At 33.9% G+C, this 17,031-nt stretch overlaps 1 protein-coding gene across 2 annotated transcripts in view; it reads right to left on the reverse strand.

The window, feature by feature from the left end:
• Positions 1–17,031, reverse strand: part of pard3bb (par-3 family cell polarity regulator beta b) — a 456,057-nt gene that overhangs the window by 195,336 nt on the left and 243,690 nt on the right. For both annotated transcript variants that reach the window (XM_073845438.1, XM_073845437.1), the window contains exons 15-16: positions 15,199–15,292; positions 13,645–13,748 (exon numbers count right to left, since the gene is read on the reverse strand). In XM_073845438.1, the coding sequence (XP_073701539.1) occupies positions 13,645–13,748; positions 15,199–15,292 (198 nt within the window). The remainder of the gene's footprint in view (positions 1–13,644; positions 13,749–15,198; positions 15,293–17,031) is intronic.

The raw sequence follows: 17,031 nt of genomic DNA on the forward strand, positions 1-17,031 counted from the left end.
AACAACAACATAAAAAACTAAAGGCGATATAAAACAAAAATAAAATAATTTACAAACATTAAACACAAATAATATAAAACAAGTAAAAAAACTAAACCTAAATAAAAAATAAAATAAAAAAACAAAACAAAATTAACCAAAACTAAGCAAAATTAAAAACAAAATTACTAAACAATAAACAAACATAAAAACTATATAAATAAAAAAAATTGAAAATAAAAATTAAATAAAAAATTATATAAAACTAAAACTAAACTAACCTAAATAAAATATAAAATAAAAATATAAAATAAAAAACAAAACAACAAAACAAAATAATTAAACAAACAAATAGTAAAAAATATACAAAACAAAACAGTAAATAAAATAAAAATAAATAAATACAAAAATAAAACAACAAAATGAAAAAACAAAGCAAAATAAAAACAACAATTAAACAAGCATTAAACAAATAGAATATAAAATTGAATAAATAATAAATAAAATAAAAAATAAAACAACAACAAAACAAAATAAAACGAAAATAAATCAATAAATACAACAATAAACAATAATTAAACAAACAATATAAAACAAGCAAAATCAAAAAAATATAAAACAAAAACAATCAAAATAAAGGAAAATAAAAAACAAAAACTACATAAAACAATAAACAAACATTAAACAAAAAACAGCATAAAAAAGCTAAACAAAACTAAGTAAAATAAGTTAAAAAATAAAACAACATAAAAACTAAAATAAAAGGCAATAAACAAAGCAACAAAAAATATAAAAGCATAACGAAATACTAAATATAAAATAAAACATAAAACAAAAATTAAATAGAATTAAAAAGAAAAAAGAAAAAGAAAAACATACATAAAAATATAAAAGAAAACAGCAAAACAAAATAAAACAAAACAAAGCAAAATGAAAAACTAAAACAAATAAAACAAAAAAACAAACATCAAACAAAAACAAGCAAAACAAAACTAAAAAAAAAAATAATAATAATAATAAAACAAAATAAAAAAACAAAAACTACAAACATTAAACATAAAACAAACAAAACAAAATTTTAAATAAAACAGCAACCAAACAAAATAAAACAAAACAAAACAAAATAAAGTCTGCTTATCCATACTTCTACTGATACTGCTGGGGTCTACCAAAGATGCAAGTGTGTAATCACTGTATGTGTGTGTGTGGTTTATGCATACGTGTACACGCATATGGCCAGCATATGCTTTTTCTGCACACCTGGAGGGACTGAAGATTGCTTACATCAGGAGAAAAAAGCACTGCGCTCTCTTTTTTTCCACACACTTGTAAACAAAGTAAAACCACACAACCACAGGGCATGCTATTCATTTCAAGTATTACCACAGGGCAGAGAGGCAGAGAAAGAGAGATGGAGAGAGTATGCTCTGTCCTGTTGCTAATAACTTTTGCTCTCAAGTTCTAACCGCAATCCCCATTTAAAGCCAATACAGATATCTGTGCAGTCAATCTAGCATCAATGCTGTATGTGGCCAGCTATGGCGCTAACATAAAACTCCACACATGCAGAACCAACATTACATTCAAAATAAATCATAAATGAAACTCCGAGACTCGCAAAATCCACCAAAAGAGGGAGAGAAAGAGACTGCTGGCTTTGGAGAGCCTGTATGGTTTACATTAGCCGACTAGTTTCTGTTCCAACCCCGCTTGTGTACGCGTCCAAATACAAATACAGGGGCAGGAAATTGGCAGAGATTTACAGTAATTATTGAGAGCTGGGCTATAGGGGTTTGGGCCCTGTGACAAATATGATATGATGTTAAATTGAGGCGAGCGATAGTGGCAGAGGCACGGCTAATCCACAGAAAAAGGATTTGAAGGGAGAGAGGCGAACGCCGGCGAGCTAGCAACGGCCTAGCACACAGTAATAGGTTTTCATTACATTGCAATCTCTTTTAAATAATCCTATTCATTTTTCATGAGGTCAATTTTTCCCAGCAGACGAGAGATAGAAGGCCAAATACGGCTCTCAGCGGGCTGTGATCCGTCATGTGATGATAGATTGCACAAGCTAGCTTAAAAACTGCTTATGGAGATACACAAACAAACAGACATACAGACAAACAAACGTCACGTACTAGATGCGCTTAGAGATTTGGATGCGTCGAGCCAAAAGGAAAGGATTTAGACGTACACAAGAAGAACAAAAGCAAATTGTGGCAAATCAACCAGAAAGGGGTGGAGGGATAATTATTTCATAATTGTCTGTTTCTAATGTGCGAAAGCTTATTGACTCAGCAGGAAATATAACTTGAAGATGTTGTGTGTGTGTTGGCTGGCACCAGCGATTCTGGGGTTGAAACAATGTGCCATTGTGTGGAAAAACTGGCTTATCCTTTGTCCTGACTACAATGACTGTTAGCCAATCAGCTTACAGAAGGCGATGTCAAGTCCCACATAACTTGAGATTTCACGCAAATTCAATTTATGAGTGAAATGTTTCTGTCTCTCGGAGACAAATAAACTTAATTGGCATGAAAAATGACATTGCTGCTCAAGCATTAAGATACATTTACAATAAATAGATAGTGAATAAAATGAATAAAATATGTCAAGCCATATTTATGTATACAGATGGTTTCAAAGCAGCTTCTGATCAATAAACAGGAAAGTATCAGTGTTGCTGTTGTAAAATGAAACAATAATGAAACTAATTCAGCTCTACAGAAGACAACAGTGTCAATATTCATCTCAGTTTAGTTCTGTTAATGTTGTAAAGTTCATCAACGACTTTAATTCAGCTATACACAGCTCAACAGAAGGCAAAAGTGGGTTTTTTTCAGCTTGAGTTAGTTTAATGTTGATTCAGTTCTGTTCAATAACAGTGCCAATGCTGAAAAAAGTAAGAGAAAAGAGGGGAAAAAAGTAAAAGTAAAAAAAAAATAAAAATAAAAATAAACAAATAAAAATAAAATAAAACAACAAAATAAAATGTCATAAAAATAAATAAATAAAACAACACAATAAAACAATAAAATAATATAACAAAATAATCTAATCAAATAAAATAAACATTTTAAAATAAAATAAGTAAATAAAATAAAATTCATAAAAATAAAAATGTCATGAAAATACAAAACATAAACAAATAAATAAAATCCAAAATCCAAAATAAATAAATAAATAAATTAAATGAAATAAAATGTCATGAACCAAATTAAAAACAAAGTAAAAAATACAAACAAAAAACAACACAATAAAACAGCATACAATAAAACAATATAACAAAATAATCTAATCAAATAAAATAAATAAAATAAAAAAGCCATTAAATGAATTAACTTAAAATAAATAAAATGTCATAAAAAACAAAATAAAATAAAGTAAATAAATTAAATAATACAAAACATAACAAACAAATAAACAAATGCCATCGAAAATAAAATGAAATAACAAAATAAAATGTCAAAACAAATAAATAGATAAAATAACACACAATAAAATAGCATATAATAAAACATAACAAAACTAAGTCAAATAAAAATACAATTAAATAACAGTTTAATTTTAAGTGGATGGAGTTAACAAGCACATATTTGGTTAGGTCTTATTTCTAAATCAAAATAAAGAAATAAAATACTATTATATATAACAATTAATTCCGCATAGTTACATGCAAGTAACCCTAAGCCAAACTCTAATTCTAACCCTAACCATATAGTAAGTACATGCATTAAATTAATTTTACTCAGTACTTAAATGTATAATTACACTGCAACAAAGACACCTTACAATAAAGTGCAATGGAGTTAACCAGCGTAACAGCAGAAACAGAAAGCGGGCCATTGACATGTCCAACCCTAGCAAATACCAGAGATAACATATGAAGGTGAAAAAATAAAGACAGTCTGTTGTCTAAGTGTATCAATTAAAACACAAGTATTATGATTAAGATCTGAACAACATTCATGTCCTGCTAATGATACACACACAACAAAACCAATTGTACAACGTCCACCTCTTCTAAACAATTATTTCCTGTTTTTCTATTCGGCTCATTCCTAAAACTGAATGTGGATAATGGTGTTTTCCCGCATTACAAATCTAATTCTGAATCCACGGAGAGGGGTAAAACAATACAAAATAGGTCAATGAATAATGCTTCTCGAGAAAGACGCGCTCATCGAACAAATGTATTCCTACTCTGCCGGTGAGAACAAAAGCTCAGGAGAATAACACACTTTGGCCTTGGACCTCCACACGAAGATGAAAGACGAGCATTTAGGACAGTTTCTGATCAAAAGAAGCCAGGAATAAAGGACTCTGAGTGCAAGTATTCATCTTGAAGTGCAATCGTACGAGCACATGGGGATGAAGCATTTTCTCTGGAGAGCCTGGTATTAGGTTTGTGCGAGAGAAACAATTATGCTATAGTACCTATTTTACACAGTTCGCTCACTGCAGCGATTATTCAGACCGAGCCATTTCTTAGTGTTTTTTTTGTCTTCAATGATCAAATATATTAGCATTTAAGTAACGGCATTGGGAAACAGCAGTGTTTCCCTGATTCGATTCAGATTTATAAGCTCTTGATTCAATTTGATTCAACAGATTTTTTAGAGTTACGATGTCAAGAATATGTGCGCCTAAGTAACAGCAATAACCTGCAATAACATGACGCTTACATTTTTTTTTTTCAGTTAAAAATTGGTTTAAATGCATAAAAAAGATCCCATATATATACAGTCGTGGCCAAAAGTTTTGAGAATTACATAAATATTGGAAATGGGAAAAGTTGCTGCTTAAGTTTTTATAATAGCAATTTGCATATACTCCAGAATGTTATGAAGAGTGATCAGAGGAATTGCATAGTCCTTTGCCATGAAAATTAACTTAATCCCGAAAAAAAACTTTCCACTGCATTTCATTGCTGTCATTAAAGGACTTGCTGAGATCATTTCAGTAATCGTCTTGTTAACTCAGGTGAGAATGATGACGAGCACAAGGCTGGAGATCATTATGTCAGGCTGATTGGGTTAGAATGGCAGACTTGACATGTGGAGGGTGATGCTTGAAATCATTGTTCTTCCATTGTTAACCATGGTGACCTGCAAAGAAACGCGTGCAGCCATCATTGTGTTGCATAAAAATGGCTTCACAGGCAAGGATATTGTGGCTACTAAGATTCCACCTAAATCAACAATTTATAGGATCATCAAGAACTTCAAGGAAAGAGGTTCAATTCTTGTTAAGAAGGCTTCAGGGCGTCCAAGAAAGTCCAGCAAGCGCCAGGATGGTCTCCTAAAGAGGATTCAGCTGCGGGATCGGAGTGCCACCAGTGCAGAGCTTGCTCAGGAAGGGCAGCAAAGAAGCCACTTCTCTCCAAAAAAAACATCAGGGACAGATTGATCTTCTGCAAAAAGTATGGCGAATGGACTGCTGAGGACTGGGGCAAAGTCATATTCTCCGATGAAGCATCTTTCCGATTGTTTGGGGCATCTGGAAAAAGGCTGAGACCATTCATGTGCGGGGTTGCTTCTCATCCAAGGGAGTGGGCTCGCTCACAATTTTGCCCAAAAACACAGCCATAAATAAAGAATGGTACCAAAACACCCTCCAACAGCAACTTCTTCCAACAATCCAACAACAGTTTGGTGAAGAACAATGCATTTTCCAGCACGATGGAGCACCGTGCCATAAGGCAAAAGTGATAACTAAGTGGCTCGGGGACCAAAACGTTGAAATTTTGGGTCCATGGCCTGGAAACTCCCCAGATCTTAATCCCATTGAGAACTTGTGGTCAATCCTCAAGAGGCGGGTGGACAAACAAAAACCCACTAATTCTGACAAACTCCAAGAAGTGATTATGAAAGAATGGGTTGCTATCAGTCAGGATTTGGCCCAGAAGTTGATTGAGAGCATGCCCAGTCGAATTGCAGAGGTCCTGAAAAAGAAGGGCCAACACTGCAAATACTGACTCTTTGCATAAATGTCATGTAATTGTCGATAAAAGCCTTTGAAACGTATGAAGTGCTTGTAATTATATTTCAGTACATCACAGAAACAACTGAAACAAAGATCTAAAAGCAGTTTAGCAGCAAACTTTGTGAAAACTAATATTTGTGTCATTCTCAAAACTTTTGGCCACGACTGTACATACAGTCTGGTCTCTGATGTCAATGTCAGTGTCAATGTCAGACAGAAATTGGCTAAATGATTGGTCAGATTGCCTGTTCATTTAACTCCTGGCAAAGGGTCAGTTGAGCAGCCAAGATTGGGCAAAGTTCAAAAATATAAGCGGTTAAAAAAAATGCCTGCAGTTAATGCCATGTGCTGTCTATTTAAATAGATTTTCAATGACATCATTGAAAATCTAAGAACAGTTTTATGCAATTTACAGGAAAAACAAGTCTGCTAACGACATTTAAGAAGGCAACTCTAAAACTATAGAAATTATAAAAATATGAGATCATTATTGACAAAAACTCAAAAGAAATGCAAATAATTTGTTTCTAAACATTCTAATTACTGAGACCATCTAAAAAAATGTAAGCATGTTAAGGAAATTAATTAATTTTAAATATAAATTATGGTCGCACCACATGACATTTTTAAAGTAATCTTTTTCTAGATGAAAAAAACACTAAAATCCTAATGTGTATGAATTTTCTTAATATCTGAACAATTACAACAGATATAATTGTTCTTTGAATTTAAAAATTGGCCTGTCGAAAATCCTTACACATCAATTACCCATATATTAAATGCCAGATGAAAGTCAAGATGGGGTCAGAAAGATAAAAAATAGCTTTACATCCGTTATGTACCTCCATTTAGTCACATAGAAACTAGTTAAAAAGGTTGTTTTGAATGAGGAAAGTCTTTTGCTGTGTGTCTATTTGGAGAAAAGTAAAAACACACACACTCTTACACTATCAAGATAATGAAAGCCAATCAATTGTTGGCATAGTCGACTGTCGCCACCGAAACATTACTTTGCGAGAACCAAATATGGAAAACTAATGAAGTGTAATTGAAATTCTGCTGCATCCAGCGTTTTAACAGAGTGAAATATTTCTCATTCAGTGTGTTATGGAAAAAAAGCCGACCTAATAGGGTCATCCTTAGCTAATGTGTGGAAATGTGCTGCACTGTTCAATTCTCATGGTGAGCGTTCAATTTTAAGAGGCATCGCAGCCATCACGCCTGTACGGAAAATGACTTGCAAAAGCGGCCATCTCATTTCTGTTTTAGTGATCCCTCCATTCCTCAGAGGCAGTCATCCAGTGGACCCTCTTCCTCGCTCACAACGTCTCTCTCTTCTCATCTGCACCTCCAGCACCTCTATAATCTCCTCTCTCACTCTCATTACTCCTTTTCTTTCCTGTCTCAGTCCGGAGGGAGGAAAAGGTGTCATCGTTCTCCCCTGCGGCTCTCTGTGAAAAATTCTCCTTGCTAAGACACAAACCGATGGACTCCCTTAAACTGCTCTGTGGAGCGCTGCAGAGGCCCCTGTATGAATATTTGCTGCAGGTATGAGTATCATAAAGCTAGTCTCTCATTTTTTTTAGCCTTTATTGTAGGCAGAGCGGGGAAAAAAAGAATAAAAGGTAGGACATGATCAGAGAATTATACAAGATGTTTGAATATAAGCTATGGTTGCCCATGGACGAGCATGCATTATAACAATATGCCTGGGTCTTATTTCATAATAAAATAAAATGAAATTAAATAAAATTAAATTAAGAAAATTAAACAGAAAAAATTATAACAGAAATAAAGTAAAATAAAATAAATAGAAATACAATACAATAAATAGTAACAAAATAAAATTAAATACATAAAATAGAATAAAATAAAACAAAGTAAAATAAATTAAATTAAATTAACAGAAATAGAATAAAATAAATAGTAATAAACTGAAATATTTAGAAACTAACTAAAAAATAAAACAAAGTAAAAAACAGAAACAGAATAAAGTAAAATAAATAAAATAAAATGAACAGAAATAAACTTAAATAAAAATAATAAAATAAAATAAATAGGAAAAAACAAAGAAAAAAAACAAATAAAATAAATAGAAAATAGAAAATAAAGTAAAACAATATATATATATATCGAATAAAATGCACAGTAAAAAAAACAAAAAAATAAATAGAAAAAGTAAAATAAATAAAATAAAAATAGAAAAAATTGTTTTAGAACAGAAGAAAAGAAAAAAGAAAAAGAAAAACTAAATAAATAGCAATAAAATAAAATAAAGAAAATAATAAGAAAAAATAAAATAAATAGAAATAGAAAAAATACATTGTAATGAAATAAAACAAATAAAAAGAAAAAGAAAAACTACATAAACAGCAATAGAATAAAATACATAGTAATAAAATGAAAAAAAAAGAAAACATTAAAAAATTAATAAAATAAAAAAATAAATAGAAATAAATAAAACAAAATACAAATAAAAAATAAGCAGAAAAATATAAATAAAATAAAATAAATAGAATTAAAATAAATATAAATAAAATAAAATAAATAAATAGAAATAGAATAAAATACATCGTAATGAAATAAAATAAATAGAAATAAAAAACAGAGCCAAAGTAAAAAATTAATAAAATAAAAAAATAAATATAAATAAATAAAACAAAATACGAATAAAAAAATAAGCAGACAAATATAAATTAAATAAACAGAATTAAAATAAATAGAAATAAAGTAAAATAAATAGAATTAAAATGAAAAGAATAGAAATGGAATAAAATAAATAGTGATAAAATAAAATGAATCTATGTATCTCTCTCTCTATGAACAAACATGTATTCAAAACCAGTCTTAAGCAGCACATGTATTTTTGTAGCAATAGTCAACAATACATTGTATGGGTCAAAATTATTTATTTTATGCCAAAAATCATTAGGATATTAAGTAAAGATCATGTTCCATGAAGACATTTTGTCAATTTCCTACCGTAAATATATCAAAACTAAATTTTTGATTAGTAATATGCATTGTTAAGGATTTCATTTGGACAACTTTAAAAGCGATTTGCTCAATATATAGATTTTTTTGCACCCTCAGATTCCAGACTTTCAAATAGTTGTCTCTGCCAAATATTGTCCTATCCTAACAAACCATACTTCAATGGAAAGCCTATTTATTCGTTCTTTGAGGTATAAATCTCAATTTCAAAAAATTGACCCTTATGACTGGTTTTGTGGTCCAATGTCACATACACAGAAATACATCCTTTCTAATCTTTTTTCCCCAATTAATTTGTTCTTGATAGGTTTTGTGAAATTCATCCAACCACTCCGCTATTCCAATAGAGCTATTGAATTCTCAGTGGATGACGTGAATTGGTACGATTTACTTTATAACCCCATCAACAGTAACAAAACAACACTGTTGTACTTCCTGCGCTCTTCATTAACAAAGTTACTGGCCTGCCAACCGGTCAGGAAAACAAATGGCCACTAAAGCAGTCATATCAGCGCATACACAGTAATCAAAACAAAGCCATTACTGCAGCTGTAAACCTAAATCTACCGTACAGCTTTATACCCTCACCGCTATTCAAGCCTCTGAGAGAAGGCCAGTGGCATAATTCACTCGTTTTTTTTTCTTCCTTTTTTAATGTCCCTACGCCCAGGTGAATATGAGTGTACACCAAAAAATTTCAATTAAAAAACTATTCAAACTTTCTATTATTCATGAACTAAAGGGGGCTCACTTTATTGGTTATGTATTATTAATATCCTAGCACTCGTATCAAAGACGATCCAATTTCATATCCAGCACTTGGAGCCAAATTACAGTGGGTTTTTATTCATGGTTGAATTGGACCGCGGGGCTCGCTCACACTGGCCATTGTGCCGCCCACCATAGCTACAGTCGCCACGGTCACCAAAGAGCAGCCCCCATCTGCCCTCATCATATTGAGCTCTTCACTATTGTTTTTTTTTAAAAGCCATCATGTGACACAGATTTGGTCCGTAGCTGTGGCTGATGTATCAGATATAGAGCGCCGCTGATTAGATTTTCAAGGTAATGTTGGAACACGAGAGATTAATTGCGTTACAGTGAGGAGGAGCATTGATTCATCCTACAGCGTGCTCTTAGACCAGTCAGCCCACATTTCACATTGACGAGATTGCTACAACATGGATGGTTTCCACTCCTCTTACTATCATATATTCTGAATATATACTGTTGTAAATATATATGATATCCACTCACAGGTGCATTATGGAATTGGATTTGTATCAGAATTGAAGTAACATATACAGCACTGTTCAAAAGTTTGAGCTCTGTAAGATTTTTATTATTACCTTTACCATTATTATTATTTTTATCAAAAATATCATGTACAGTCGTGGCCAAAAGTTGAGAATGACACAAATATTAGTTTTCACAAAGTTTGCTGCTCAACTGCTTTTAGATTTTTGTTTCAGTTGTTTCTGTGATGTACTGAAATATAATTACAAGCACTTCATATGTTTCAAAAGCTTTTATCAGCAATTACATGACATTTATGCAAAGAGTCAGTATTCGCAGTGTTGGCCCTTCTTTTTCAGGACCTCTGCAATTGGACTGGGCATGCTCTCAATCAACTTCTGGGCCAAATCCTGACTGATAGCAACCCATTCTTTCATAATCACTTCTTGGAGTTTGTCAGAATTAGTGGGTTTTTGTTTGTCCACCCGCCTCTTGAGGATTGACCACAAGTTCTCAATGGGATTAAGATCTGGGGAGTTTCCAGGCCATGGACCCAAAATTTCAACGTTTTGGTCCCCGAGCCACTTAGTTATCACTTTTGGCTTATGGCACGGTGCTCCATCGTGCTGGAAAATGCATTGTTCTTCACCAAACTGTTGTTGGATTGTTGGAAGAAGTTGCTGTTGGAGGGAGTTTTGGTACCATTCTTTATTAATGGCTGTGTTTTTGGGCAAAATTGTGAGTGAGCCCACTCCCTTGGATGAGAAGCAACCCCACACATGAATGGTCTCAGGATGCTTTACTGTTGGCATGACACAGGACTGATGGTAGCGCTCACCTTTTCTTCTCCGGACAAGCCTTTTTCCAGATGCCCCAAACAATCGGAAAGAGGCTTCATCGGAGAATATGACTTTGCCCCAGTCCTCAGCAGTCCATTCGCCATACTTTTTGCAGAAGATCAATCTGTCCCTGATGTTTTTTTGGAGAGAAGTGGCTTCTTTGCTGCCCTTCTTGACACCAGGCCATCTTCCAAAAGTCTTGGCCTCACTGTGCGTGCAGATGCGCTCACACCTGCCTGCTGCCATTCCTGAGCAAGCTCTGCACTGGTGGCACTCCGATCCCGCAGCTCAATCCTCTTTAGGAGACCATCCTGGCGCTTGCTGGACTTTCTTGGACGCCCTGAAGCCTTCTTAACAATGCAGTGGAAAGTTTTTTTTTTCGGGATTAAGTTAATTTTCATGGCAAAGAAGGACTATGCAATTCATCTGATCACTCTTCGTAACATTCTGGAGTATATGCAAATTGCTATTATAAAAACTTAAGCAGCAACTTTTCCAATTTCCAATATTTATGTAATTCTCAAAACTTTTGGCCACGACTGTATATACTAATCAAATATACAATATATATTTTCTTTTTGAATATATTTTAAAATGTAATTTATTCCTGTGATGCGAAACTGAATTTTCAGCAGCCATTATTTTAGTCTTCAGTGTCACACAATCCTGATTCAGTGCTTAAAAACATTTCTTAATATGTGACTTTGGACCACAAAACCAGTCAGTTTTTTGAAATTGAGATTTATACATCATTTGAAAGCATCTAAATATATAAACTTTCCATTCATGTATGATTTGTTATAGGACAATATTTGGTCGAGATGCAACTATTTGAAAATCTGTTACCTGAGGCAGCAAAAAAATCTAAATATTGAGAAAATCGCCTTTAAAGTTGTCCAAATTAGGTTCTTAGAAATGCATATTACTAATCAAAACTTAAGCTTTGATATATTTACGGTAAGAAATTTACAAAATATCTTCATGGAACATGATCTTTACTTAATAACCTAATGATTTTTGGCATAAAAAAATATTTTGACCCATACAATGTATTATTGGCTATTGCAACAAATACACTGCTACTTAAGACTAATTTTGTGGTCCAGCATCACATATTATCAATTTTGAGAACAGCTGAGCTCTTTAATATTTTGGTAAAAATGTGATTCCAGATTTATTAGAATATATATTTTTTACAGATTTCCTTTATGAAAAGAAAGGAAATCAAACTAACTTCATTAATTTAAAAGATACATTTTCTGTAACAATATAAATTTATTTAGTGTCATTTTCGATCAATTTGAAGGGATAGTTTACCCAAAAATGAAAATTACCCCATGATTTACACACCCTCAAGCCATCCTAGGTGTATATGACTTTCTTCTTTCAGACGAATACAATCAGAGTTATATAAAAAAAAAATGTCCAGGCTCCTCCAAGCTCATCCGCTGGAACGCCACTCTCTACTGAACACACATACAACAGTTTATGGAAGCTAGATATTACAGTTAAAGATTTAAATATGGATATTTTTCTTACACAAATGCATCAATTCGCTTCAGAAGGCCTTTATTAAACCGCCCTGGAGCAACGTGGAGTACTTTTTATGATGGATGGATGCACTTTATTGGACTTCAAAATCTCAACAGCCATTTACTGCCATTATAAAGCTTGGAAGAGCCAGGACATTTTTTAATATAACTCCAACTGCATTTGGCTGACATATAAAAATCATATACTGCACTGTACACTAGGGATGTAACAATATTATCAATATTGCAAAACATGACAATATGAAACTATTTGTCTTCCGGGCAAAAAGTGTCGTTTTTAAAATATATTTAAACTGCTTATTCTCACATAAAAGGTCTTTAAAGTTTTGTTTTGGGCCATCAATTTGGCACAGTATCTGTCAAACAAACTAAAACCGCAAAGCACAATACAGCTTAATCCCTTCATCAAGTCTGTTTTCGCGGCGCATTTCAAAGCGAAGCGCTCGCTTCATTCAGGGGTTTAGCTCGTGATCCGGTGTTTTCCGTGCCTCAGAACAGCTCAGTTTATAGTGAATGCAGTCAAGTTGTTTATTGCATGTGCTGTTAGTTTAGCATGCATTTGCGGACTTCACATTGCGGACTTCATATTGCAATATTATAGTATCTTGAGATTTTGATACCGTTACATCCCTACTTTACACCTAGGATGGCTTGAGAGTTAGCTCGAGAGATTTTTGGGGTGAACTGTCCCTTTAATGTAAGTCCCTAAGTATTAGTTTCTATATAAAAAATAAATAAATAGATAGATAGATAGATAGATAGATAGATAGATAGATAGATAGATAGATAGATAGATAGATAGATAGATAGATAGATATACACACAAGTATAAACGTACAGACCCCAAACTTTTAAATGGTACTGTATATATATTAGCATATCTCTTCACTTGGTTTTAACAACTTATTTTGTCAACAAACCCGGGTCAACTCTGGATATCTTTATTGTCTCTCAAGTTACGTTTGTTTAAAATGCTATACTTTTCCATTTCTACGGGTAGGACAGTACAGAGAGAAAGCATACAGTGAATTCACACAAAAATGTGGATGTCTTACCCAAATCCATGCTCTTAGATGACTTCACATGATTCTGCTCAGTATGACCCTGCTGACCTCCGTCAGTCAAAGAAGTGTCAGCTGAATGAAGACCTAAACTCAGACTGGACACATACACACACAAACAGGTCACAAATTATTTCCTTTAATATCTTCATTAAACAGTTTTAAGTCACTAAACTTTAAAACAACATCTAGGAATTGCACGACTTTTTTTTTTTTTTACCAGTCTGACTAAGTAGCCAGCTCAGTTGGTCAGTGTTTAACTGACAAAAATGAATCACCAAAAAATGCTCATGTTCCACTTGCTCATTCATTTACAATGTATTATGTTAAGAATTGATTAAAGGGTTAGTTCCCAAAAATGAAAATGATCCCACGATTTACTCACCGACAAGGCATGCCAGGTGTATACAGTATGACTTTCTTCTTTCAGTCGAATCCAATCTGAGATATATTAAAAATTGTCCTGGCTCTTCAAAGCTTTATAATAGCAGTGGATGGGTGTTTCTGTTCAACAGTCCACAAGAAGTCCAATTAAGCGCATCATTAGATAACAGAAAGTGCTCCACATGGCTCCAGGGGGCGAATAAAGGCCTCCTGTAGTTAATCGATGCATTTTGTAAGAAAAATATCCAGATTTAAAATATAATAATCACTTTTCTCTAGCTTGCACCAACTGTCATCCATGCAAGCCGTTCTTGGGCTGATGAATTAGGATGTATGCGTAGTTCATGATCTCTAAATGTTTGTTTACAGGAGCAAAGGAAGCAAAGTTTCCTTACTTTGGCAAAGAAAAAGCAGTCTCATATTGGATTATATCAAAATCCTCTGACATTTTTCTTTACAAATCCTTCTTTTGTACTTCTAATTCGTGACCAGTGTTTTGTATATTTGCTCCGCTTCTGCATTTGTCACTTCTCAGCAGTGCATGGGCTATGCATACGTCCTACGTCACCTACCCAGAACTGTTTTGGTGTAAAACAGTTAGCGCAAGCTAGAGAAAAGTGATTACTATGTTTAAATATGTATATGTTTTCTCACAAAAATGCATCGATTCGCTACAGGAGGCCTTTATTCACCACTCGGAGCCACGTGGAGCACTTTTTATTATGGATAAATGGATGCACTTTATTGGACTTCTTGAGGACTGTAGAAGAGAAACACCCACCCCACTGCCATTATATAGCTTGGAAGAGCCAGGACAATATTTAATATAACTCAGATTGGATTTGAGTGAAAGAAGAGTGTCATATACACATAGCATGCCTTGATGGTGAGTAAATCATGGGCTAATTTTCATTTTTAGGTGAACTATACCTTTAAATTATTTCTGGCTTGTGAACCCACATATTTGGCATTTTCAATACAAAACTAATATTACAATGTAGCTACACTGGGATACAGTTTGTGGATAAAGGAATTGTCCTCAGTACAGACAACACTTAAGTCATGTGACCAACTGGTGTCAAAATTAATCAACTAGCCGGTGCACCCCCTACATGGAAAGAGAGACATGTTTGTCGATTCCGGTCGAAAGCAAATCCATGTTACCTCTGCTGGAGTTTCAGGCTGTCCTGTCTATGAGGATTAGCAGCGAAGCCTTCATCATCCCCCTCTTCCATGTGACCGTATTCCCCGTTTGAAACTGTGAGAGAACGGGCAAACCGCAGAGAGAGAAAAGCAATCATTAGAGCTCTGTGGAAATATTATGCGGGCTCATTTAAGAGGGGTCTGCTGGGGTCAGGCCAGCGGCGGAGAGAGGTGACAGTCTGGCTTGAGCGCTGAGACAGACAGACAGAGACGAAGACCATTATCAGCTCCAACACACTGCAATCTCCACTCACCTTTAATGATCTTTCACTCCTATGATAATGGGACTGGGGCCTCGGATTGACTTGATTTTTCCCCCTCTAAGCTTGGTTAAGCTTGTAAGTGTGTATGTGTGCGCATCTGACAGAGAGACGTAGATATTGCCTCTATAACTAAACATATGTACATTGACACTATTATTGACATAACTAGTCCCATTTTTATGCTATATCCTTAATTAGCAATGCTTATTGTAAATTCATTATTATTTACTACTTTGTTATTTGTCTGGCATACACCAGTATAGAACAACAAGGTTAGACCACAAAAATAAACATTACCGCATGTATACATTACCGTTCATACTATTCAATATCTTTTAAAATGTAATTTATTTCTTTGATGCAAAGCTGAATTTCCAGCAGCCATTACTGCAGTCTTCAGTGTCACATTATCTTTCAGAAATAATTTGCATCTCAAGAAACATTTCTATTATTTTCACTGTATGTACTGTAGGTAAATATTTCACGTTAATAAGGCATATTAAACTAAAAATGTAACCTACTAATTGAAAAATTGAGTTATAGAGTGATTGTTAATGAATGTGTATATTTGTTTGTGTGATATATACAGCATACTTTGTTAGCAGGTTAAAACGGATGAAACCCAACAGCACAACAGAACGTATAGAGAGATGAATGAAACAGGAAGTGCAGTTAGCAGGAAGATGCAGTGACTGTGTACTCGGTTCATGTCTCATTTGCCTAAAGAGACTACACACTACCATGGCCTGGCTCTCGCTAGGCAACGCAGAAGCCTTAAACCACCTGCTGCAGAAATAAAATCACAATGAGCTGTTTCTGAGTGCGTGTGTATATAATTCAAGGGAAGTTTATGAGCATTCCAACATTACATAACCATTTAAACTCCATCTTTACATTATTACTTTTTATGCAGATTTGAGATATTAGCCATCAATCACTCCGTCACGGACACTGCGCTCCGCTGAACTAGGAACCGGCCGTTTTTGTTTTTTTCCTCGTTCCGAATTTGCACAATTATGCATTGCAATTAAGGGTGTGTGATATTACGATTTTTGATTGTGGACAATTAAAATGTCTCCACAATCTGCTTTTGAAGAAATATACTATAATATACAATATACTGTACAACGTGCCATACATTCACATCAAATGATAACTCAGCGGCAGAGTTCCACTCACGCAGGGGCGTAATTTCCACTGGGGACACGCTTTTCAAAATCTCCTTTGTGTTCTCCCACTTTCAAATGTTTTTTTTTTTTAAGTAATCTCTGTGTTGTAGAATGCACGCTCGGCGCCGCCGAGTTCGCGGGATCGTCAAAATGAAACCAAAAGTAAAACGCACACGCACATTCAAAAGCAATTTTAATACCCCACTTTTAGAGAGCGAATCCCTAATGTGCGCAAATTAGGCTACATAAAATATCTAGGCTGTTATTAGTAAGTGGGCTATTATAAGTTGTGTAGGCAAGTTGTCTCTATATCATGCTTGAAAAAAATCGGTCTCTATTTGCACTTTGAATAGTGACAGAGT

Source organism: Garra rufa, chromosome 8, assembly GCF_049309525.1.
Source record: "Garra rufa chromosome 8, GarRuf1.0, whole genome shotgun sequence".
NCBI classification, from domain to species: Eukaryota; Metazoa; Chordata; class Actinopteri; order Cypriniformes; family Cyprinidae; genus Garra; species Garra rufa.